At 45.0% G+C, this 25,176-nt stretch overlaps 1 protein-coding gene across 4 annotated transcripts; it reads right to left on the bottom strand.

The window, feature by feature from the left end:
- Positions 1–1,143: 1,143 nt before the first annotated feature.
- LOC111092148 (signal-regulatory protein beta-1-like) lies at positions 1,144–24,613 on the bottom strand. Of its 4 annotated transcripts, XM_038571811.1 has the most exons (9): positions 24,295–24,613; positions 22,911–22,987; positions 21,494–21,570; positions 17,319–17,630; positions 16,327–16,647; positions 12,772–13,080; positions 8,411–8,737; positions 8,187–8,296; positions 1,144–1,778 (listed from the first exon to the last, which is right to left on the bottom strand). In XM_038571811.1, the coding sequence occupies exons 4-8, from the start codon at positions 17,605–17,607 to the stop codon at positions 8,190–8,192; spliced, it is 1,353 nt and encodes a 450-aa protein (XP_038427739.1). In that variant the 5' UTR covers positions 17,608–17,630; positions 21,494–21,570; positions 22,911–22,987; positions 24,295–24,613; the 3' UTR covers positions 1,144–1,778; positions 8,187–8,189. The 4 variants fall into 4 exon arrangements, with proteins under 4 accessions (XP_038427739.1, XP_038427738.1, XP_038427741.1 ...); XM_038571810.1 differs by lacking the exons at positions 21,494–21,570; positions 22,911–22,987; positions 24,295–24,613 and adding an exon at positions 19,295–20,591; XM_038571813.1 differs by lacking the exons at positions 8,411–8,737; positions 21,494–21,570; positions 22,911–22,987; positions 24,295–24,613 and adding an exon at positions 19,295–20,599.
- Between the last annotated feature and the right edge of the window lie 563 nt (positions 24,614–25,176).

The raw sequence follows: 25,176 nt of genomic DNA, 5'->3' as shown, positions 1-25,176 counted from the left end.
AATCAATATCAAAATGTCACATACTGTGTGACTCCACTGACACAATATTCTTGAAGTTATAGAGAACAGATTGGCATGTGCAGGACGTTTGGAGTGATGGGGCTGGTTGTCCCTAAGAAAGGGTAGCACAAGGGTAACCTCTGTGGCCATAGAATTGTTCTGTACCCCGAATACGGTGGTGGTTATACAAAATATACATGAGCAGACTGACACAAACAAAGCTGGGCATGTTACACAAGATTGAGACACTTGACGTAATGAGCACTGGGTGTTGCATGTAACAAGTGAATCACTAAGTTCTACCCCTGAAACTAATACTACACTCCATGTGAACTAACTTTAACTTAAATAAAATCTTGGGGCGGGGGGAAGGATTGTGCTATAAAACACAATGTCATTGCCATTATAATGTGGACACTGACTATGATGTTGTCTAAAATTAAAATACTAAAGTGGTGGGGTAGAAATACATACATGTGGTGTGGGGTCAGGAGTAACAGAGCATTGTATCCCCATCATCCACAGTGGAAGTGACTGTATAACGTCTTTGAGTGAAAAGTCTAGAAGTAAGAATAGAAGCATGCTCTATGCGTTCTGACTATAGAATCTAGAAGAATCAGTTAAAAATAATCAAAGGAGTGGGAAATGGCTGCCCCTAAGAGGTGGCAAATAGTGGGAGGTAGGGAAACTCCAGTTTTCATATGTAGATTGTATAGAACTATTTACCTCTTGAAGCATGTGCGTATGTAACTATAAGGAAGGAAGGTAAAAACTAATCTAGGTGAGTCAATTGATGTTATAAGAGTTACACATAAGAGAATGTCCACACTATGAGCATTAGTATGAGTGTGATAAGCTTGGATAAGTTCTATGCTCAAAACTTATTTACATTCATATACAGAAGTCCCAAACCCACTGCAAACAGTAATACTAATTTTTAAGGATTCCATAAATGAGAAAGTATTAAAAATAGCTCTAAGTAGGGATACATAAGACCGTCATGGGGTCCAAAATTCTTCTTAAACTGGTGAACTAAAAGTCATCAAACAAAACCTAAATTGAGCTACCTCATGTCTGTGAGTGGCAAAAATCAGCATTGGAAAGATATTAATTTGCTCACATGAATATACAAAGTCAATGCAATTGAATCATAATTGTAAAAGGGTTTTTAATGAAAGTTGACAAAGTGATTCTAAAATGCATCTGGGGTGAGAAGAGACATAGAAGTTCTGAGCAACAGGACAAGGTGGGAAGGTTTGCCCCAAAGAGGTATGGAAACTTATTAAAAAGCTACTCTAATTAAGACAAAGCAGTTAAAAAAAAATACATTTTGCATTAGCAAAACTCTCATTGCTGCTTGTACATGTTCTTCAGTTCGTTGGGAGAGTTCTGGTCATATCTTTTTTTTAAAAAAAAACTTATTTATTTACTTGAGACAGAGAGCAGAGCGAGCAAGAGAGAACATGAGTGGGGAAGAAGGCGAGGGAGAAGCAGGCTCCCCACAGAGAGAGAATCCAACAGGAGGGCTTGATCCCAGGATTCTAGGATCATGACCTGAGCTGAAGGCAGAAGCTTAAGTGACTGAGCCACCCAGGCACCCCCGGTCAAATCTTTCATGCAGTTAAAAATGCGACTATCTTCTTGCTATTTTGTTGTTACAGCTTTTTAAATATTCTCTCTCAGGCGCTGGCAAACTTTTTGTTAGAAGGTCGGACAGTAAATGCTTCATGCTCATAGGCCATCAGTCTGGGCTGCAATCACTTCTCTCTGATTTCAGCCTGAAAGAAGCCACAGATAATAAATCTGACAAACAGGCAGCTGTCACTTGCCCACCTCTGTCCCAAATGCAAGTCCTTATTAAATTCACTTTGCAAACATTTTCTCCTAGTCGGTAACTTTCCTTTTCTTTTTATTAACAGTATCTTTCAAAGAATAAAAGTTTTAAAGTTTTATGAAGTCAAATGGCTCAATATTTTCCTTTATAGATTGTCTTCCCCCTGTCTTATCTATAAAGTCCCTGCTAACCCAAGACCAAAAAGATTATTTTTGGTTTTTTTTATCCCTATCTATGGTTTCTTCTATAAGCTTCATAGTTTTAGGTTTTAAATTTAAGTCTATGATCTATCTGTTTGTATTAATTTGTTCTTAGTACTTTTGTGTAAGTTGTTCAGTAATACTGATATTAGGTGATTTTTTAAGACAATTAAATTTTGTGTATGCTATAAGGAAATGGTCAATATTTTCTTTTTTAGCAAGACCCATCTATTTGCTGTCTACAAGAGACTCATTTTAGACATAAGGTCACCTACATCCTGAAAATAAAAGGTTGGAGAACGATTTACCATTCAAATGGTCCTCAAAAGAAAGCAGGGGGAGCAATCTTCATATCAGATAAATTAAAGTTTATCCCAAAGACTGTAGGAAGAGAGGAAGAGGAACACTATATCATACTTAAAGGATCTATCCAACAAGAGGACCTAACAATCATGAATATTTATGCCCCAAATGCAGGAGCTGCCAAGTATATCAATCAATTAATAACCAAAGTTAAGACATACTTAGATAATAATACACTTATACATGGAGACTTGAACACGGTGCTTTCTACAATTGATAGATATTCTAAACACAACATTTCCAAAAAAAACAAGAGCTTTAAATAATACACTGGACCAGATGGATTTCACAGATAGTTACAGAACTTTACATCCAAATGCAGTTGAATACACATTCTTCTCAAGTGCACATGGAACTTAAACCACATACTGGGTCACAAATCAGGTCTTAACCGATACCAAAAGATTGGGATCGTCCTCTGCATATTTTCAGACCATAATGCTTTGAAACTAGAACTAAACCACAAGAAGTTTGGAAGGATTTAGAACACGTGGAGGTTAAAGACCATCCTGCGAAAAGATGAAAGGGTCAACCAGGAAATTAGAGGAGAATTAAAAAGATTCATGGAAACTAATGAGAATGAAGATACAACCGTTCAAAATCTTTGGGATACAGCAAAAGCAGTCCCAAGGGAGAAATACATCGCAATACAAGCATCCATCCAAAAACTGGAAAGAACTCAAATACAAAAGCTAACTTTGCACCTAAAGGAGCTGGAGAAGGAACAGCAAATAAAACCTTCACCCAGAAATATCAGAAAGGGAGACAGAACATGAAAGACTCCTAACTCTGGGAAACGAACTAGGGGTGGTACAAGGGGAGGTGGGCGGGGGGTGGGGGTGACTGGGTGACGGGCACTGAGGTGGGCACTTGACGAATGAGCACTGGGTATTATTCTATATGTTGGCAAATTGAACACCAACAAAAAGGGGATCCCTGGGTGGCGCAGCCGTTTAGCGCCTGCCTTTGGCCCAGGGCGCGATCCTGGAGACCCGGGATCGAATCCCACATCGGGCTCCCGGTGCATGGAGCCTGCTTCTCCCTCTGCCTATGTCTCTGCCTCTCTCTCTCTCTGTGTGTGACTATCATAAGTAAATTTTAAAAAATAAAATAAATAAAAATGTTTTAAAAAGAACACCAATAAAAAATAAATTTATATTTAAAAAAAAAACCTTCACCCAGCAGAAGAAGAGAGTTAATAAAGATTCGAGCAGAACTCAATGAAATAGAGACAAGAAGAACTGTGGAACATATTAACAATACCAGGAGTTGGTTCTTTGAAAGAATTAATAAGATAGATAAACCATTAGCTAGCCTTATTAAAAACAAAAGAGAAAAAACTCAAATTAATAAAACCATGAATGAGAAAGGAGAGATCACCACCAATACCAAAGATATACAAACAATTTTAAAGACTTATTATGAGCAGCTATATGCCAATAAATTAGGCAATCTAGAAGAAATGGACGCATTTCTGGAAAACCACAAACTACCAAAACTGGAACAGGAAGAAATAGAAAACCTAAACAGGCCAATAACCAGGGAGGAAATTGAAGCAGTCATCAAAAACCTCCCAAGACACAAAAGTCCAGGGCCAGATGGCTTCCCAGGGGAATTCTATCAAACGTTTAAAGAAGAAACCATACCTATTCTACTAAAGCTGTTTGGAAAGATAGAAAGAGATGGAGTACTTCCAAACTCATTCTATGAGGCCAGCATCACCTTAATTCCAAAACCAGACAAAGACCCCACCAAAAAGGAGAATTATAGACCAATATCCCTGATGAACACGGATGCAAAAATTCTCAGCAAGATACTAGCCAATAGGATCCAATTAAGAAGATCCATTAAGAAGATGATTCACCATGACCAAGTGGGATTTATCCCCGGGATGCAAGGCTGGTTCAACACTCGTAAAGCAATCAATGTGATAGATTACATCAACAAGAGAAAAAACAAGAACCATGTGATCCTCTCAATAGATGCAGAGAAAGCATTTGACAAAATACAGCATCCATTCCTGATCAAAACTCCCCAGAGTGTAGGGATAGAGGGAACACTCCTCAGCATCTTAAAAGCCATCTACAAAAAGCCCACAGCAAATATCATTCTCAATGGGGAAACACTGGGAGCCTTTCCCCTAAGATCAGAAACAAGACAGGGATGTCCAGTCTAACCACTGCTATTCAACATAGTACTAGAAGTCCTAGCCTCAGCAATCAGGCAACAAAAAGAAATAAAAGGCATCAAATTGGCAAAGAAGAAGCCAAACTCTCCCTCTTCGCAGATGACATGATACTGTACGTAGAATACCCAAAAGACTCCACCCCAAGATTGCTAGACCTCATACAGCAATTCGGCAGTGTGGCAGGATACAAAGTCAATGCCCAGAAACCAGTGGCATTTCTATACACAAACAATGAGACTGAAGAAAGAGAAATTAAGGAGTCAATCCCATTTACAATTGCACCCAAAAGCATAAGATACCTAAGAATAAACCTAACCAAAGAGATAAAGGATCTATACCCTAAAAACTACAAAACACTTGTGAAAGAAATTGAGGAAGACACAAAGAGATGGAAAAATATTCCATGCTCATGGATTGGAAGAATTAATATTGTGAAAATGTCAATGCTACCCAGGGCAATTCACACATTTGATAGGGATGCAATCCCTATCAAAATGCCATGGACTTCCTTCAGAGAGTTGGAACAAATCGTCTTAAGATTTGTGTGGAATCAGAAAAGACCCCGAATAGCCAGAGGAATATTTTAAAAAGAAAACCATAGCTGGGGGGGCATCACAATACCAGATTTCAGGTTGTACTACAAAGTTGTGGTCATCAATACAGTGTGGTACTAGCACAAAAACAGACACATAGATCAATGGAACAGAATAAAGAATCCAGAAGTGGACCCTCAACTTTATGGTCAACTAATATTCAACAAAGCAGGAAAGACTATTCACTGGAAAAAGGACAGTCTCTTCAATAAATGGTGCTGGAAATATTGGACATCCACATGCAGAAGAATGAAACTAGACCACTCTCTTGCGCCATACACAAAGATAAACTCAAAATGGATAAAAGATCTAAATGTGAGATAAGATTCCATCAAAATCCTAGAGGAGAACACAGGCAACAGCCTTTTTGAACTTGGCCACAGCAACTTCTTGCAAGATACATCCATGAAGGCGAGAGAAACAAAAGCAAAAATGAATTATTGGGACTTCGTCAATATAAGAAGCTTCTGCACAGCAAAAGAAACAGTCAACAAAACTAAAAGACAACCTACAGAATGGGAGAAGATATTTGCAAATGACCTATCAGATAAAGGGCTAGTATCCAAGATCTATAAAGAACTTATTAAACTCAACAGCAAAGAAACAAACAATCCAATCATGTAATGGGCAAAAGACATGAACAGAAATCTCACAGAGGAAGACATAGACATGGCCAACACGCACATAAGAAAATGCTCCGCATCACTGGACATCAGGGAAATATAAATCAAAACCACAATGAGATACCACCTCACACCAGTGAGAATGGGGAAAATTAACAAGGCAGGAAACCATAAATGTTGGAGAGGATGTGGAGAAAAGGGAACCCCTCTTACACTGTTGGTGGGAATGTGAACTGGTGCAGCCACTCTGGAAAACTGTGTGGAGGTTCCTCAAAGAGTTAAAAATAGACCTGCCCCACGACCCAGCAATTGCACTGCTGGGGATTTACCCCAAAGATACAGATGCAGTGAAACGCTGGGACACCTGCACCCCAATGTTCATAGCAGCAATGTCCACAATAGCCAAACTGTGGGAGGAGCCTCAGTGTCCATCGAAAGATGAATGGATACAGAAGCTGTGGTCTATGTATATAATGGAATGTTACTCAGCCATTAGAAACGACAAATACCCATTATTTGCTTCGATGTGGATGGACCTGGAGGGTATTATGCTGAGTGAAATAAGTCAATCAGAGAAGGACAAACATTATATGGTCTCATTCATTTGGGGAATATAAAAATTAATGAAAGGGAATAAAGGGAAAGGAGAGAAAATGAGTGAAAATATCAGTGAGGGTGACAAAGCATGTGAGACACCTAACTCTGGGAAACGAACAAGGGATGGTGAAGGGGAGGTGGGCGGGGGGTTGGGGTGACTGGGTGATGGGCACTGAGGGGGGCACTTGGCGGGATGAGCACTGGGTGTTATGGTATATGTTGGCAAATTGAACTCCAATAAAAAAATTTTTAAGGTTTTTCTTTTTAAAAAAAACATATGAATATCTATTGTTTCATCATCATTTGTTGAAAAGATCCTTTCCACACTGAATTGCTTTGGCACCTCTGTCAAAAATCACTTGGCCAGATAAATATTGTGTGTGGGTCTATTTCTTCATTTTCTAGATGCCACAGGAAATTTTATTTTTAAGATATTTTTAAAATTTTTATTATTAAAGTTTCATACAGTGCTGTATTAGTTTTATATGTACAACATAGTAATTTGAAAGTTCTATGCATTATGTAATGTTCATCAAAGTAAGTGTAATCACCATCTATCACCACATTATTCCAATACTATTGATTGTATTCCCCTGTCATTCCCATGACTTATAGGGCAGGGAAGCTTTGACAGAGATAGAGAAGTAGCTCATTGCAGTAAGACCTCATAAAAAGAACCACACATTTATGGAGTAGTTTGTTATATGGCAAAAGCAGCTGTGCTGATCAGTGAGTGCTGGATAATTTATCCCAATGGGAGAAAAAACACAAGATCCTTACCATTTATAATGCACAGACACACACACACACAGCTCAGAAGAATAAAGCTAGATCAAAGGTATAAATGGAAAGAGCAAAACTTCATCAAAAATTAAAAGCTTTTTTTTTTTTTTTTTGTATTACAAAAGCTCTCAAAGGATACTAACACTGTTGCTGTGTGGACCACAGCAAAGGAGCAAGAGGGACTCTCCCTCCCATGTAAGCCCATGGAAACAGAAAGAAAAATGCTGGTTGCAAACTGTATTACCCAAACAGCAGATAGAGCTTTCATAATATTCTATGAAGAATCCCTAAGTTGTATCATATTCTTATAACAGAGAGCTATAGAGCTGTGGAAAATTGATAAAATCAAGCAATGTACTGTAGAGCATGCAGGTATAGTTTAGGGAAATCAATCATTCATTCACTCATTCATTCTTTCTTGTATTAATTCCCGAAATACTTCTTGAGCACTATGTGGCAGGCACTCTGCATGTCTGGACTCAGGGTGCAGATCAGAAAAAACACCTCTACTCCCTACTCCCCAGCCTCTCTGTATGAGTTCTGAGCTCTCCCACACCCATGTTCATCTTTGCCACTATTTAGAGCCTCCCAGTCCCTCGATGGGCTCCATTAATAGTTTTAGTAATACTTTCCTTATTCATTCCAAAAACGAGTCCTATGAAAACTGACATATATACAGTATATGGGGGACTCTTTGGAGTTTGGAGCTCAAAGCTTTGACCTTCATCCCAACTCCACACCTTGTAACCCCACCCCAGATTCAAAGACACTTCATTCAAAAACTTTCAAAGCCAAGATGTACAAACTCAGGATGCGTGGGAGCTGGAAGCCTCTGAGATTTCCAAAAACATTTAGAGAAAACAAGAGCATTCCCAACATTTTTGTAAGACTATATCCCCCTGGTATGTGCTGTGTGAAATAGTGGGCTCACCTTGGACTCCTCTGGACAGTCCATGATGGTGACATGACCTTCTCCCTATGTACTAAGGCCTGCCCCCAACTCACCTGTTATAGGTTCTGTCGCCTGCAGATGTAGGTGACTATGAAACTCATCACCAGCAGTACCTTGAAGCCCAGAAGGAAAGCCACAAAGAGAATGACAGGCATCTCTGGACCTAAGTACCAATGGACAGAAGGAGACAGCAAATGGGGCTCCGTGAGTTTAAATACCTCACTCCACTCAGGAGACAAGGTGACCCAGTAGCTCAAAGCAGTAGAGGTGAGCTTACTTGAGCTTCCAATGGGCTTGTATGTGCCATGGGCTGCTGTGGACAATATGAGCTTGGCCTGGATGGGAGGCTGTGCCTCATGTTGCACCTTACAGGTGAGCACCCGCTCAGACTCCTGCCTGGACACATTCACCAAATACAAGCTTTCCATGGTGTAGGTTCCATCACCATTCCGCTTGGATGTGAGTTGCTCAGCTCCCTTGAACATATGACAGTTGTCTATCCAGGTGAGATGTACACTCTGTGGGTAGAATCTCTGCACGTGGCAGGTAATAGCCACCAAGCCCAAGGAGGGTGAAGACTGAGACACTGTCACTGTAGGAGAAACTGACACAGCCCAGATAAAGCAGACAATTACTATAGGAAATCCACTGTGAGAGTCTGGGGGCTCCTAACATGGGTAATCTGCTCAGGGCTTGCCCCAGAGGAGGATTCAGGTATCTGTTAACAGGTGCATGCATGAGTAAATGATGTCTGAATGAGAGTGTGCATTGAGTGAATGCATGCTTGATGCATAGGTGGATAGAGGAATGCATGGATGAAAGAATGATGAGATTGAGGAAAGTCATTAAAATCTCTCTGTTTTTTCCCCCACTTTGGCTATGAAATATGCAAAGATAAGTATTAAATTCCATTTAATAACCTACAAGTTCCTCTCTCTCTCTCTCTCGAATAAATAAAGAAAATCTTAAAAACCTCTCTCTCTCTCTCTCATGAATAAATAAATAACATCTTAAAAAAAAAAGAACTTAAAAAAGGGGCAGCCCTGGTGGCTCAGCGGTTTAGCGCCGCCTTCAGCCTGGGGCCTGATCTTGAAGACCCAGGATCGAGTCCCACATCGGGCTCCCTGCATAGAGCCTGCTCTCTCTCGCCTGTGTGTCTCTTCTCTCTCTCTCTCATGAATAAATAAAATCTTTTTTTAAAAAAAGAACTTAATAACCTACAAGTTAGTTGCCTTACTCTGTGACTTGATAATTCTAAGATTTGAAGATTCACAGATTCTACATGGTTATGAATCCAAGATACTGAGATTTTGCATAGGAAGGAGAAGGGGGGCAGCCCCAGTGGCGCAGCAGTTTAGCGCCGCCTGCAGCCCAGGTCCTGATCCTGGAGACCTTGGATCGGGCTCTCTGCATGGAGCCTGCTTGTGTCTCTGACACTCTCTCTCTCTCTGTGTCTCTATGAATACATAAATAAATTAAAAATCTTTTTAAAAATTTTAAAAAAAGGAAGGAGAAGGGTTTACATAGGGTTTGGAGAGGTTTAGTAACTTTCCCAAGGTCACAAGGGAGCAAGACACAGTATGTTTTACCATCATGCTGATCTAACACCCCAACTTTAATACTATATGCATTTGTGATTCTTGTCTTCTGAAATTACATTCTATGACTTCTAGAATTCCTTTCAACTGATTTTTAGCTGTGCAGTAGAATGTAATCATAATGAAGAAAATCTGGAAGATTTTTAAATTCTATTAAATGTTATATATTTCAGTAGAATTCATATGAACACAAAAGCATGGTAGAGTGTAACCTAAACCAAGGGCAAGGAGATCCAGGTTGTGGTCCCCACAGTGAAACCACAGCCAAATGCAAGAGCTTGTGTGAGTCACTTTCCCTCTGTCTCTGGAATTCTTTTTTTTTTTTTTTTTGTCTCTGGAATTCTTAAATTATGCAATAGCCCAAGGTCAGATCATGTCTTACAGATCTAGTTAAGATAGATTTCACCCCCTTGGTCTAGGGTAGAGAGAGTAACTCCTTAGGTAGTGCAAAACAAAGAACAAGGAGCATCTAACCCCCAAATATCCTTTTTCCATAATCAACCCAGCTAGCTCTATAAAATTCTGTCAGAGTTATTTAATGGATGGACAGCCAAGGCAGGTAAACACCCCAGGAGGTCTCTATCTGTACTCAGCATATCCCCTTTGCAGGGATGACTCCCAAGCAAAGAAGTGGAGCCGGAGAAGGAATCAGGCCTAGTAACTGGGGTGATGTCCAGGAAGGATAGGCCAAGGTAAGGTACCCCGAAGCAAGTGTTATGGACTGTGGAAGTCAAAGGAGGGAGAGGCCCAAATGCCAATTCTAGCTGCCAGTGAGTTCTCCTGGCTGTGTGGTCCCCCAGCAGTATTAGGAAGACAGAGACCCAGACACAGGAGATGATCACTGCTTCCACACACAGAACAGCAGTGCATATGATATCTCCTCTAATCCTCACAGAATCAAATGAGCTAAACACGGAAGGGTACTTGGTATCAGAAAGCAACAACAAAAAGCCACTATAAGGAATCTATACAAAATGGGCCACAATTTCATAGAATTTGTCAAGGAAGAGTTGGTTGAAATTTCATCTTGAAAAACATTTCAGTGATAAAACTAATTTTATTTAATTTGTTTTCATTAAATGTAAAATATAAGCACACCTGTGCACCAACTCTTAGAAGGAACAGGTGTTGGGAGTGTAAGAAGGTAAATATACTTTTTCCCAAAACCTTATACTACAGTACCAACAAATCCATATAGTATCTACAGATATCACATTCACAGCACCATCATTAAAAGTAATTGAAAAATTACGTGAAAGCATTTGAATGTTCTACCAATTTTCACAGGGGCCTCTTTCAAAGTGTCCTCTTTTGAAGTGCCAATGGAATCATGAGCATCATGGATCTTTTTCTTCTTTTTCCATCTTGAAGCACTCAGAGGCTTTGCCTGTGATCCCAGCAGTTTCCCCACATCATTGGCATCAACTTCTTAAAATACAACTTTTGCAAGAACTCTGATTTCACTTTGCAAGGAATGCAGATTCTTTCTGCACAGTGTGGTCTCTTGTTTGCCACACTTCAATCAAAGCAATGCTGATCTCCAACAGAGGGTCTCTGAGCTCCACACCACCTACACCTTGCTGCCCTATCTCAGGGCAGCCAAGCTGGGAGGTGCCTCATACCTCCTGCAACTCCCACAACACTTCCCAGATTCTCCGTCTTGGACTTTCTCCATGACCATGAAATGACACCCAAACCCAAACCATGCAAGCACATCCCAACTTCCTTACCCCACCCAGGGACAATCCTGAGGAACAGTCTACGCAGGTCCTGAGAGGGTCCCAGTGCTGTTGAGCCTCAGTTGTCCACAGGGGCACCCATTCAATAACTCACCCTCTCTTGGGTGTCCCATTGTCCCTGTCTGATGCTCCCCATCCCTTGTCCCAACCTGTGCCTCTGTGGATCATTTCCCAAATGCCTGCACCCAGACCTGTTTTGAGGCTCTGTTTTCAGGGGAGCCCAGATAAAGATGCCCACAATGGCATTTCCCTGATGGGAAACCTAACAGAGATGCAGCCAGTGTTAAGCAGCCAGAGGTTTGAGGGGGGGCTAATTTTATAAGTAATTATTCATTTGTGAATATTTGTATTTTCTATGATTTTTGCTTTTCTATATATGTGTTCAGCTTCAAGGAAATTATATAATAAATACTCAGATAAGGAGGACCCCCCTGAATGATCATTTTCCTGCTTTACACTCAAAGATAGGAGTGGGAGAGCCTAAGTAACTAAGCAGGCGATCCCACAGATGGTAAAAAGCAGCTAGAAGCCTGAATTCATATGAAAGGTCTCTCACTCACCAGCTTTACAACCTGGGGCAGACTTTACTTCTTTGAACCTCAATTTGCTTGTGTAAGTCACCAATATAGTGAGCACAAACAGTATAGGGCAGTGACACAAACTTAATAAGTGAACCCACACGAATGTGCCTTAATGACTGTGTGCTATGCTCATTTGAAGTGTTAATAACAATATTTTTATTCATATAAAATGATGCCTTTATTGCCATGATAATAGCAAAAATATTGAGGAAAATATTTTGTACACTTAAAAGTCCTACACACATTTAAGGAATTATTTTCTGCTGTGCAACCTTGGACCACTCACTTGCCTTCTCTGGGCTTTAGAGTTGTCATAAACAATGGGATGAGAGCTATAATTCCTTCTAAGCATGATACACACAACCTCACTGAATTTATAGACCTGCCAAGCACTGGTTCAGGCCAGGAAAATCAACAACAAAAATCAGATGAAAAAAAGACTTTTATGTCCACTCCATATAAAACAATAATAATAAAAATATGAAGTTCCTGAAAGATACTCTTCTCCATTTTACAGATGAGGAAACTGAGTCCAGAGAAGTGCCACTCTGAGTGATTCATATAAGCAAGGCCTGTGTTATGTACTTAACAGGTACTATATCACTGAATCCTTGCCACAACCAAGTGAGGGCTGTACCATTTTCAGAGGAGGAAATGGAGGCAGAGACATGCACAGCCCAACTCTGCACTGACCCACCTGAGCCGAGAGAATATTCTTACCACGGAGGTACTGGTCCAGGCTGATGGTTTTCTGGAAGAGTAGTGTGGACTTGTGATTGACATGGCACTGGACAAAGGAGAGCACGTCATCAGCCTGCAGCGGGACGAGCACTCTGCTGGTCACATTGTACGTGTCTCTGCTGAGGTGGACATGGGTCTGCCACTTGGGGAGCTTGTGGTTCTTCTTAAGCCAGGTCACAGTAACGTGACGTGAGGGGAATCCGGAGGACATGTAGGTCAGCTGGATGTTCGTGCCGGGCTCTGATCGCTGGAGGGGGCCTTGCAGGGAGTAAGAGTGGGTGCTCTGGCCTGCAGGGAGAGACCCCTCCCGTGAGAGGCACAGAGGTGCCCAGATGCCTGGAGCACAGCAGCGGGTATGGGGCTGACTCCCACCCACACCTCCCAGCAAACACCCACATCGCTGAATTCTTGCTTTCCAGCTCGGCTAACTCACCAGGTTCTCCCTGCAACCCTAGGAGTAGGGACTGTTACTATCTCCATTTTACAGGTGAAGAAACTAAATAAGGCCCAGACAGGCTAGGTAACCTCTCCATGGTCCTCAGCCAGCCAGTGACAGAGCCAGGGTTCTTAGCCAGGCAGTCTGGCCCCAGGGTCTGTGTCTGTGGTCACAGATCTGTGGTCACAGGTCACAGGCCTCAGGTCTGTCTTCCATCCCCAGAAAGAGTATAGCAGCTCCATGCTCAAGGCCCAGATCATATAAAAGCAGGTGGTACAGAGAATAGGTTAGGAGCATAGGCTATGAGGTCACATCCAACCCAGGTTTGCATTCCTGGCCCCTCCACTGGCTTAGCCTGGGCAACTTGGCTCTCTAAGACTCAGCTTCCCCATCTGCAAACTGGGGAGCATTCTTAATTTTTAGCCGGTAAATTAAGTAAAGTAACTAGAGTAGAATATAGTGATCACATAGTGATCATTCCATAAATGATCCTATCATCATCCTATACTCACAAGAACCATCTGAGAAATTGTTGTTTATTTCTAATGTTAGAGAAAGAAAAGGCTCAGAGAGGGTTAGTGACTTGCCCACGGGCCTCACAGCAAACAGCATCCATATTCCAAATCAAGGCTTGTGACTTCATGTCATGGGCTCTTTCTGTTACAGGCCTTTACTTTCCTACTATTGGTACCATCATGAACAGTGAACTTCAATATTTTACTTCTTGCAGCAGGCTTTGGGTTGGGCACCCTGGAGACTGCAAGCAGTCCTGACACAGCACCCTTTGTGAGCCTCATTGTTCAGTTGCCAAGCAGGGGCCAAGGAAAGGAATCCCTGGCAGGTCCCGCGAGGCAGGTGCCACAGCTGTCAGGGCACAGATGAGGAACTGAACCCAGGACACAGATGGCTGGTGGCAGCTCTGTGGTGGAACACCGATCAGCTTAGCTCCAGAGTCTGGCCACCTCCAAACACAAGATCCAGAATCTGCTTCAGAGGAGTGAGAGTCCCATCACTGAGGAGAGGTGTAAGCAAACAGAGCCCCATAGCAGGAGGGCCCCGGGGCTAAGTGCCACTGTGGGGACCAAACCATGTGCCTGGTCGTGGGGGGCGGGGGGCATTCAGGGAGAAGGAAATACCAGAAACAGAGCATGTGAGACTGAGATTTGAGAGGAGCAGTGAGATCACACTGAGGCCCTTATTCTCAGGCAGGAGGGGGAGAAAAATAGGAAAGAGCATATCGACGGGTATGACCCCAGCTCAGACGGCTGAGATCTCGCTCCTCTGCTGCACGTCCTGTCATGTGCCAGCCAAGCCATGGAGGGCCTGGGGGACAGGGTCAGCGCCCTACAGGTGTCAGCCAACACGTCAACGGAGGCCCGAGGTGGGGATGCTGAAGCTGCGCGGGTCCCAAGGTCCTCTCACACATAACAGAAAGGGGGCCCCAACCCTGGAAAAGGCAGGAGGAGAGACGGCCAGGCCGAAGCTGGAGTGAGCCAGTGGAGAAGGGAGTCAGAAAGAAATACCGAGGGGGGCCCTTGACGGGATGAGCACTGGGCGTTATTCTGTATGTCGGCAAATTGAACACCAATAAAAAATAAATTTATTATTAAAAAAGAAAGAAAGAAAGAACCGACGCTGGCCTCCCAAGAGCAAAGACCAGTTTGGACGTTCCCACCCAGATCTGCGTGTCCCACTGGGCGAACGTTTCTCTTATTCGTGCCGGGCAACAACCGAAAAGGACCCGGAGAAACTGAACGGGGCGTGGGACGTCTCCCCTCGCCTGGGAGCAGGCCGGCCCGCGGGGACGCGGGGACGCGGGGGCGCACACCGCGGTCTGGCCAGCCACGCCCCCCAGCACCCCACCTTCGCGGGCAGCAGCGGGGGCCGAGACCCGCGCACGCGGCAGCCGCCTCCCCGCTTCCCCGCTTGCCCCGGCCCTGGAGGCTGTGGGTCGGCCCGCCGGGCCAGTCATTCCTTCTCCCGAGCTGAAGGAGGCAGCCCCAAGGTTGGTCCCGCCGCGTGCGCTTCTCGGGAGGAACTGCTAGCAGGCAGCTCCCCCTAGTGGACAAAGGCATCCGCGGCCACAAAGGACTGGAGATGGGGAGGAGGGAGGGAGAGGGGTAGGGTGGGGAGGGGGAGGGGGTTAGGATGGGGAGGGGGGAGGCGGTTAGGAAGGGGAGGTTCTTTTTTTCGGATGGGATGGGCAGGGGGTTCGGATGGGGTGGCTTTCTTGTGTTCTGGGGAGTGGGGGGGGGTTAGGACGGGGGGTGGGAGGGGGTTCGTACGGGGAGGTGGAGGGGTTAGGATGGGAGGGGAGTCGGTTAGGATGGTGGTAGCTTGGGGCGAGCGGTTCCTCTAGAAAGAGGAAGAGGAGGAGATGGTAGGAGGAAAGAGAAAGGACAGAGAGACAGAGAACACTGGATAGTAGAGAGGAGAGTCTTGCTCCAGCATCCATTCTGTTTCCCAGCTAAGGGAGTGAAGAATTCTGGCCTCTCTTTAAAATTGACTCCCAGAAACTTTCAGCTGAACCAGTCTTGATTAAAAGCCTTCCAAAAAACAAACAAAAACCACAAAAAACTTCAATAATAAATCAAGAAAGAAAGAAAGAAAGAAAGAAAGAAGAAATAACTCAAAAACCAAGACGAATAAGAAAGACTAGAGATAGAAAAAGAAGACAGAAAAAAGAACTCAATCAAGAAAGAAGAGGAGAGAGAAGAGAAGAGAAGAAAGAAAGAAAGAAAGAAAGACCTTCTTGGAAGAGATCTTGGCACCCAGCAGTCCACAGTCTCTGCCGTTTCCTGCAGTCAAGCATTAAGGCAGAGAAATTCCTACCTGAGAAGTGCCTAGTATTGGAAAAGGAAAGTCCTGCTCCTTCTTGGTGGGAGTGTGGGGGAAGAAGGGGGTGTGGAGTTTAGGGTGAATGACTAAGAGTTTTGTCACCAGCCCAAGGCATCCTCCCTTCCTTCACCTTCATCCGATGCTTCCCTGAGTCCTGGACCTACTACTGCCTGCACCCTAGTCCGAGGGTAGGTGGGAGTGTTCATGCCTGACACCACCTAGCCACGCCACCTGCAGAGCCAGCAAGAGATGGAACCCACCTTTTCCCAACCTGGGCGCCTGGGCATGCAGGGTGATATTGGCTTGGACTGGGGGCTGCTCATCCTGGACCACCCAGCAAGCAAACTCACTCCCATTCAGCGTGGCCTCTGCCTGCCATGTGTGCTCCAGAGAGTAGGTCCCATCTGGGTTTCTCGTGACCTGTGGGGACTCCACCTCCTGGACCTTGTGTCTGTTCTCCATCCAGATGAGACGTAGGGGGGAGGGGTAGAAGTGGCTCACGTGGCAAGTGAGATTCACTCTCTGATGCACGTGGATGTGCGTCCTAGAGGTCTTGGTGCTGATCTTCAGGGTGGGGACAACTAGACAAACAGAAACATCTGTTGAAATTACCCCTGCCTGCCCAGCCTGTTCCTTCTCCCAGGAACCCACCACAAGACCTCCCACTCTCTCCTCGGTTACTTTGTTTTTTTTAAGAAATAATATTTTCTTGTATCCTCAATGTAAGGCAAATAAAGTGAAATGTTAGTGTTCATTAAAAATGGGTAGGGGGGGATCCCTGGGTGGCGCAGTGGTTTAGCGCCTGCCTTTGGCCCAGGGCGCGATCCTGGAGACCCGGGATCGAGTCCCACGTCGGGCTCCCGGTGCATGGAGCCTGCTTCTCCCTCTGCCTTTGTCTCTGCCTCTCTCTCTCTCACTGTGTGTCTATCATAAAAAAAAATAAAAAATAAAAAATAAAAAAAATTTTAAAAAAATGGGTAGGGTGTCTGGTATATCAGTTTTTGTATGTTTGAAATAGTTCACCTTATGAAATGTAATTTTACGAATGAGTAAAATATGATGCCCACAAGGACAGGGATTTAACTTTATTGCTGTATCCCCAGCACCTACAATAATGCCTGGCACACGGTAGACATTCACTACTGGTTGAACAAATAAGATATTTTTTAAGGGACGCCTGGGTGGCTCAGTCGTTGAGCATTTGCCTTCTGCTCAGGTCGTGACCCCGCGCCGCCACCTACTGCACCCCCACCTTGGAGCACTTGGGAGAGATTCATGGTCTTTCGCAGAGGCTCTTTCAGCGCCGTGTAGGTGACTTCACAGGTGATCCCCAATAAGATATCTTGGTGGGCCAGTGTCACCCACACCTTACTGGTGATAGAATAGTTGCCTTTGTCATTAATCACCAGGTACTGAGCTGAGGCTGGATGCTCGTCTCTGCCCTTCTTCCAGGTGACATTGAAGTCCCAGGAGCTAAAGGGGCCAGCAGTACAGTTGAAAGGCACCGGATTTCCTGGGGTTGTCCTCTGAGATGGGCCCATCAGAGAGATGAAGGGCTGCCCAGCTATGAAAGAGAGCTTGTGACCACACAGAACAGGATGCATACGACACTCAATGGCCCTTGAGGGCTGCCCATGGCACGTCAGGCCTTGTGGGCTTAACTACGCACTGTGTCTCATTCCAGCCATGGGGAGCATAAAACGGAAGATTACAAGTAAACAAGCAAATATGTCATTAAAACTGGGGCTCAGCTTCAGGGAAATGTGAAGTGCAAGGTAAAAAAAGTGCCAGAAGGCTTATTCTAGAAGAGAATGTAGAAGGCTTCCTGAAGAAGGTGACATTTCGAGCTGAACCTGAGGGATGGATAGGAGGCAGCCATGAGAAAGGGCAAAGGAAGAATGTTCTAGAAAGTGGGAACAGCCTTGGAAGAATACCTTGGAAGGAAGAGCTTGGTGGGCTTGAGAGGCTGAGAGAACCAAGCATCATGAACCGAGAGGTCCACATGGGGAAGAGCCTGTGGTACAGGGTGATGCCTCTGACTCTATTCTGAGTGTGACGGGAAGCCATTGGAGATTGTGAACGCAAGGGCAGGTGGCCTCGTGGACGTGGTTTAGAAGGAAACTGGTTGCTGTGTGGAGGATGGAAGGGAGGATGGCAGGATGGGAGTAGGGACACCAGTAAGGAGGCAGCACAGGCCTGCCTGGATCAGGGTGGTGGGTAATGGGGGGACCCGAGACCCATGCGACAGATACAGCCAGCAGGACTTGGTGACTGAAAAGGTCTGTCCTCCACTATGGGGGACACCGTGGATTATGGGGAAATGTCTCCCAGGCTTTTCTCTTGGACATCAGGTGGATGGTTCTGGTTTTGGGGAGAGATGTGGTGAGGACTTGAGATTTCCCTCTTGGACATCAGTGTGAAGTCGAAAGCCACCTGGGGCAGAGACGTTTGGCCCTCCTAATCAGGTCCTTCAATGTGCACATCTCATTGGCATCTACCCTCTGCTTGCTCACCTCCAGGGATGGGGAGCTCTCTCTACCTGAGGCAGTATTGCCCATCCTCTTCTAGCCTAGCATCTGCATCCTAGTGTCATCCCAGGACAACTGCAGAACTAGATTCTCTTCCCCCTCCAGGCACTCTGAACATCCAAGAAACTGATCAGAAGTCTTAGAATGAAGCTGCACATCTACAAACCATCTTCCTCCCCGTGGAAGATGGGGGAATTCATCCCAGAAAAGGAGACAGAGACAACGAGGTTTAGTGACCTGTACAGGATCATCCAGCCTGCTGCGGGCTAAGAAGGAATGTCAGGCAGGTCTATCTGATTGAGAGTCCTGTACTCTTCCCGCAACGCCAGAGATACCAACACTCGAGGGCCCTCTAACTCTGTCTCTCTGGCCCTCTTGCCCTCTCTGACCTAGGTCTGCTAGCCACTCAGACCAGAGCTGACATCAGGGAGCCCGGGTGGGAGGTGGACTCTTTTTCTCTCCCTGTGCTTCCTCAGTCTCTAGCCCTCGTGTCCTCCTGACCCCCAACCTCCCACCACCTTCATTTCCTACCATGTCTACAGTGAGGAAAGGATACAAACAAACACCTTGTCGTAGGCAAAGGGCTAAGCTAAGTCCTCTAGGGCCCAGACCCCTGCAACACAAGACAGCTGGGTTTAGGGATTCCCCAGGGCCTCCCTGCCAGCTCTGAGGGTGTCTTTGGGCAGCACCCAGGACTTACCTGTGAGTCCCAGCAGAAGGGTGGGCAGCAGGGTGCCCAGGGCCTGCCCACGTGTAGTGGCCATGGTGAGGAGGCTCAGTGTCCCAGGTCCGTGCTGGGCACCAACCCTGGATGACTCTGAATGAGCCTGGAAGCTACTGCTTGGTCTCCCAACAGTTGAGGACCAGTCACACACTTCCTGGACACATGCCCACTCAGAGTCTGGAGCAGTGGCTTGAGCCACAGAGAGAGAAGTGGTCTCTGTGGCCCAGGCCTCCTTTCTAAGCCCAAACTCCCAAGCCTGGGGCCTGTAGCCAGGGAGATGTCTGCTACTTTTAGCCTGGGTGCTGACTATCCCTGAAGCCGCATGAGCGGCAGTGGGAGGAGGCCGGACTCCACCCTGAGTTTAGAGCCACAGAGCTCCCTGGGATGTGCGGAGCGTCCTCGACACCGAACAAATGTGACTAATGGCCTGCTCTGCCCAGCCCACTATGCCTCCTGGGTCTACAGAATGGGTTGGATAAAGTGAGCTGGGACATATGCAACCAAATAAAACCAAGGAAAGGGCACAGACGGAAACCCAGTTTCACTAGGCTGGCGCAGTGTGGTGGGGCTTCTCCTGGTGCCCAGAATGATCTAGCAGGCTCTGAGTTGGGGGAAGCCAAATGTTAAATACAGCTACCAAGACCCTGGTCTCTCCCCTTGGCCACTCCCCACCTCCTTATGCTACTAGATTTGGCTTCCCAATGGCTAGCTCTGACATGTATACTTATTCGTTCTTGATCCCTTTTCCCAACGAACAATGATTGGCAGTGAGGATTGCTGTCTTTCCTTCATTGCTGTCACCAGCCTCTAGCAATGTGCTGGGCACATGGTAGGGACTCAATAATAATAAATGGGACCAGGTACCTTCTCAGGGCTAATAAAAAGTGGCAAAAACTGGCTGGGCCCCCAGCCATCTCACTGCCCCCATGCTGTCTGTTTCACCTACCCAGCTGTGGAGAGAGTGGTTAGCCTTGGGGAGACTGCCTTGGAATCTCTCCCTTTGTCACCTCAGCCAGGCATGGCATCCCCCCAAATATAGCTCCTAGGGATGGGGTGCCTGCAGGAAGGAGAAGTAAGCTTTTCCTCCTCCAGGTTTCTCCTGAGGCCAACCACCAGTGGGCTTCCTACACTAAAAGGAGAAAAAGGAAGTGAAAAGATATGGGGCAGTGGAGGTACAGCCCGCACTTCCCCCCTGTGGACTGGCTGGGAGCCAGGTCCTCAGAGAGCCCCCAGGAAGGAGGATGGCTAAGCTCAGAGTGTCCTGTCAGCAGCCTGCTCACAAGGGTCCCAGAAACAAGAGATTGAAGCATGGACTCTGAGGGCAGAGCTGCAGAGCTGGATCAGACCGGGCAGGAGAGACAGCTGTGCTGTGGGCACCCCCATTCCACACACACATGCATGCCCACACATGCGCATGCCCACATGCACATGCACTCCCCACACCCACATGCACGTGCATTCCCTACACACATACACACACATGCATGCCTACACGAACGTGCACTCCCACAGGGCCCTCAGAAGGACTCACATCTGGGACCCGATTAGGGACTGGATGAGGAACAAAAGGACCACTTTGCCTCCAACCCTTCCAGATCTCACAGCAGAGATTTGGGGGCTGCGCTGGTGGTGGGGAGGGAAGGAGTAGTGTTGGCCCTGTGCTGGATGTATTGTTGGCATCTGGAAACAGCTTTGATGGGGCTAGGCTTTAGACAGGGCCTAACACAGAAGAGCTTTTTCATAAGAGTTTGATGAAATGATTCATCTGTGGCCACCCATTCTTTCAACTCTCCTAGAGCATCTTCCGGCAAGTGTCCAGAAATGTGGGCTTTGCCTAAGAGATGGAGAGGCAAGCAGAAGAAATGTGACAGAGCTAGGCTGCAAGCAGGGCTCAGAGAATAAATAAAACTAGTGTAGGCCGGGACCCCTGCCAAGTTCAGCAGCTCAATGAAGTGGTTGCACCAGTCACAGGACCTTGGTCAAACCCGAGCTTCAGTTTCCTAACATGTAGCAAGAGGCTAGTGATATTTATCTGTGACTGAGTCTTGTGTATATAATGTCTGAAGTCCTGAGCATAAGATAAAAGCTAAATAAATGTGAGCTTCCATCCTGAGAAGTGCGACCCAGTCCCAATACCTCTTAGGCTTCTTCCACCTGTTAACTCCTCCTACTCACCTTTCTGCTCTTATCTCAGCTCTCTCAGTGGAAAGACAGTGAGAGCCACACGGAGCTTTAGATTTCTAGTATCCATGCTGAAAAAGTAAAAAGAAACATGAAATTAATTTTAACTACTATATTTTATTTTATTTTTTTAAAGATTTTATTTATTTATTCATGATAGTCACAGAGAGAGAGAGAGAGGCAGAGACACAGGCAGAGGGAGAAGCAGGCTCCATGCACCGGGAGCCCGATGTGGGATTTGATCCCGGGTCTCCAGGATCGCGCCCTGGGCCAAAGGCAGGCGCCAAACCGCTGCGCCACCCAGGGATCCCCTTAACTACTATATTTTAACTCAACATCTGAAATCCCATCATTTCAAAAAGTAAACGCTATAAAAATACTGTGATGTTTACACTTTTTTCTTTAGTCTCTGAAAATTTCAACAAAATGAAATGTAGTCTTACCAAAAAATAAAGTTGTGTTTAATAAAGAAACCACTTCAGTTTTTAAATTTAAATTTCAATTAATTAGAATTAGATGCAATTAAAAATTCAGTTCCTCCACCTGCATTTTGCCCCATGCAAAAGAATGAAACTGGACTGCTTTCTCATCCTATACACAATAAAACCTCCAAATGTATTAAAGATCTAAATATGACACCTGAAATCACAAAACTTCTTAAAGAAAACACAGATCAATAATATCTCGGACATTGGCCTCACTAACATTTTTTTAGATATGTTTCCTGGGGCAAGGAAAACAGAAGCAAAAATAAACTCTTGTGGCTACATCAAAATAAAAGGTTTTTGCACAGGAAAGGAAACCATCAACAAAATGACAAGCCAACCTACCAAATGGGAGAAGTTATTTGCAAATGGTGTACCCAATAAGGGATTATTATTCAAATATATAAATAACTTCTACAACTCAACACCAAAAAAACCTCTCCAACCTGATTTTAAAATGGGCAGAAGACCTGAATAAACATTTTTCCAAAGAAGACATGCAGTTGGCCAACAGACACATGCTCAGCATCACTCACCATCAGGGAACTGCAAATCAAAATCACAATGAGGTATCACTTCACACCTGTCAGAATGACCAGAATCAAAAAGATAAGAAACAATAAGTGTTGCTGAGGATGGGAAGGAAAAGGAACCCTCGTGCACTGTTGGTGGGAATGCATATTAGTGCAGCCACTGTGGAAAACAATATGGAGGTCCGTCAAAAAATTGAAAATAGAACCCTATGATCCAGTAATTCCACTACTGGGTATTTATCCAAAGAAAATGAAAACAGTAATTTGAAAAGATATATGTATCCCTATATTATTGCAATATTTACAATAGCCAAGATAGAGATATAACCTAAATATCCACCCATAGATAGAGAAGATATTATATATATACACACACAATGGAATATTACTCACCCCTAAAAGAAGAGGAAATCTGGCCGTTTGCAACAACATGGATAGAGCTAGACAGTATAATGGTAAGTGAAGTAAGTCTGAAAGAGAAAGGCAAATACCATATGATTTCATGCATATGTGGAATTTAAGAAACAAAGCAAATGAACAAACTAAGAAAAAAAGAGACAAGCAAACAAAACTCCAGACTCTTGAATACAGAAAGCAAACTGATAGTTCCCAAGGGGAGAATGGGTGGGAGGATGAGTGAGATAGGTGATGGGGATTAGGAGTACACTTATCATAATGAGCAATGAGTAATGTATAGTATTGCTGAATCATTATATTGCACACCCAAAACTCATATAATACCATATGTTTACTTCAATTTTAAAATATGTGTGTGTGTGTATATATATATATTTTTTAAAATACATTTTATAAATATGTATATTTTTTTTAATTCACTTCCTTTGTGGCACTGGCCACATTTCAAATGTTCAGTAGCCATTGGTTGCCATTTTGGATAGTACTGTCTTGGGTGAAACATTCCTTCCTTAGGAAAGCCATCTTTACCCTGATGTTCAAACCCCCCCCCCCCCCACACACACACACACAAATTTGGGTACTTCTCTAGCATAGCACTTTTCACCGATCTAATTTATTTTATAACTTGCAATTAGTTGCATAATTTCCTTTATTAAACTGTAAGCTCTGTGAGGGCAGTGCCCATGTTTTTGTTTACCACTGTGAATAAGTGCCGGAGGCATGGTAGGTGCTCAATGAATGTTTGTTGGTTGGATGAACGAATGTTTGGATAAACAAACAAGAAAGGATGTGTGCTCTGGGGGTAAGGAAAAGGAGGAGGCACTGCTAATGAGAAAGCATAGAAGGCTTCCTGGAGGAAGTGACTTTGTCCCCAAGGGCCCTGTTCTTCCCTTAGTCTTCAATCATGCCACCTGCAAGAAAGGAGGGGACTGGCAACACCAGGCTGGGGCTCTAAGGGGTATAACCGTGGGCAATCTGCCTATGAAGGGCAGCTGAAGCTGGATGTCTTGAGGAGAAGTGGGAGATTAGAATCCTCTCTGGGGTTGCCTGAGGAGTGCCAAGGTAACCACAAGGCTCAGCCAAGCTGGACCTTGTGCCCATTGGGCGAGGCTGGGCAAGGGGAGCCACACCAATCTTCTTGATTCCAGTGACAGCAGGAAGTGGATCTCAAACAATTTGCAAGTACAATGTCTTATGGATGGAAGGCCCCAAGAGAATAATGCATCATGAGTGTGGACCCGAGCCCTGGCCTAATGGGCTGAAGAGTCAGAGAGACAGAACCTAGTTCCTCAGAAAAGAGACAACAGTGATCCCTAAAATCCAACCCCGTCTTGCAAGGATCCATCACCATTCCCCCTACCTCATCTTCTCAGATGAGGCTTAGATTCAGCCTAGACAAGCCACTCCTGTCACCCTGCTGCTCCTCCAAAAATGTGTGTCTCCCAAGACGGTGATCCATCTCCTTGAGGACAGGAACCACTGTCCACTTGCTCCATGTCTGAGTCTTCAGTACCTAGCACAGCACCTGACACATGTTTGCTAAATGATTTCATTTCATTATGAGTTTTCTCATTCCCACAACAGCTCTTTATAGAGCACCAATTACATGCCAGGAGCCAGCAAGCCGCTGAGCAAGTGAGCAGTGAGCACTTGCTCACTTGGTCTCCACCCTCCATTCTCAGGAAGCTATGTTCTAGAAGGGAGCCTAAAAATAAAAGAACAAGTATGCACCATCATTTCAGGGAGGGTTAACTGATATGAAAGACTGCATGGGAAAACCTCGGGGGGGGGGGGGGTGGTGGTGGAGGGAGATGCATGTGAACTGAGACCTGAATGAAGGGAAGCCACGGGCCCATCTTGGAGAAAAGAGCTGCAGAGAAGGACTCAGCATGCAAGGTGGGTGTGAGCTGGGTGCAGCTGGTTGACAGCAGGTCATCAAACAGGAGCAGGGGGAGGGGGACAAATGGTCATGGCAGAAACCACAAGGCCTTGTCTCATGGGCTGTGGTAAAGAGGTTGGATTACAATTGTATGCAATGCATCAATAGGCTGAGGGCAGAGGTGTGATAAGATCTGATTTGTAAGTACTCGCAGGTGGCTGGGAGCGGGGTAGGAGGAGGGTCAGGGTGGTGGGGGAGGAGGGTGGTATGGGGAGTGGAGGAGGTAAAGCAAGAGGCCACTGTAGCTGTGGAGTCTGGAGCTTGGGGGAGAGACAAGGATAGTGGGGAGGGGGAGATAGACAT

The sequence above is a fragment of the Canis lupus genome, chromosome 24 (genome assembly GCF_011100685.1).
Source record: "Canis lupus familiaris isolate Mischka breed German Shepherd chromosome 24, alternate assembly UU_Cfam_GSD_1.0, whole genome shotgun sequence".
Taxonomy (NCBI): domain Eukaryota; kingdom Metazoa; phylum Chordata; class Mammalia; order Carnivora; family Canidae; genus Canis; species Canis lupus.
Note: the sequence above shows the minus strand (reverse complement) of the source record. Positions and strands in the feature narration are given on the sequence as shown.

Excerpts from the sequence above, each read along its gene's own strand:
- LOC111092148 (XM_038571810.1), bottom strand. The coding sequence starts at position 19,358 with ATGGCCACTACACGTGGGCAGGCCCTGGGCACCCTGCTGCCCACCCTT. Across the intron at positions 17,631-19,294 it reads CCTTCTGCTGGGACTCACAG|CTGGGCAGCCCTTCATCTCT; the intron begins GTAAGTCCTGGG and ends TCTCTTTCATAG. Across the intron at positions 8,297-8,410 it reads CAAGCCCATTGGAAGCTCAA|GTCCAGAGATGCCTGTCATT; the intron begins GTAAGCTCACCT and ends ATTGGTACTTAG.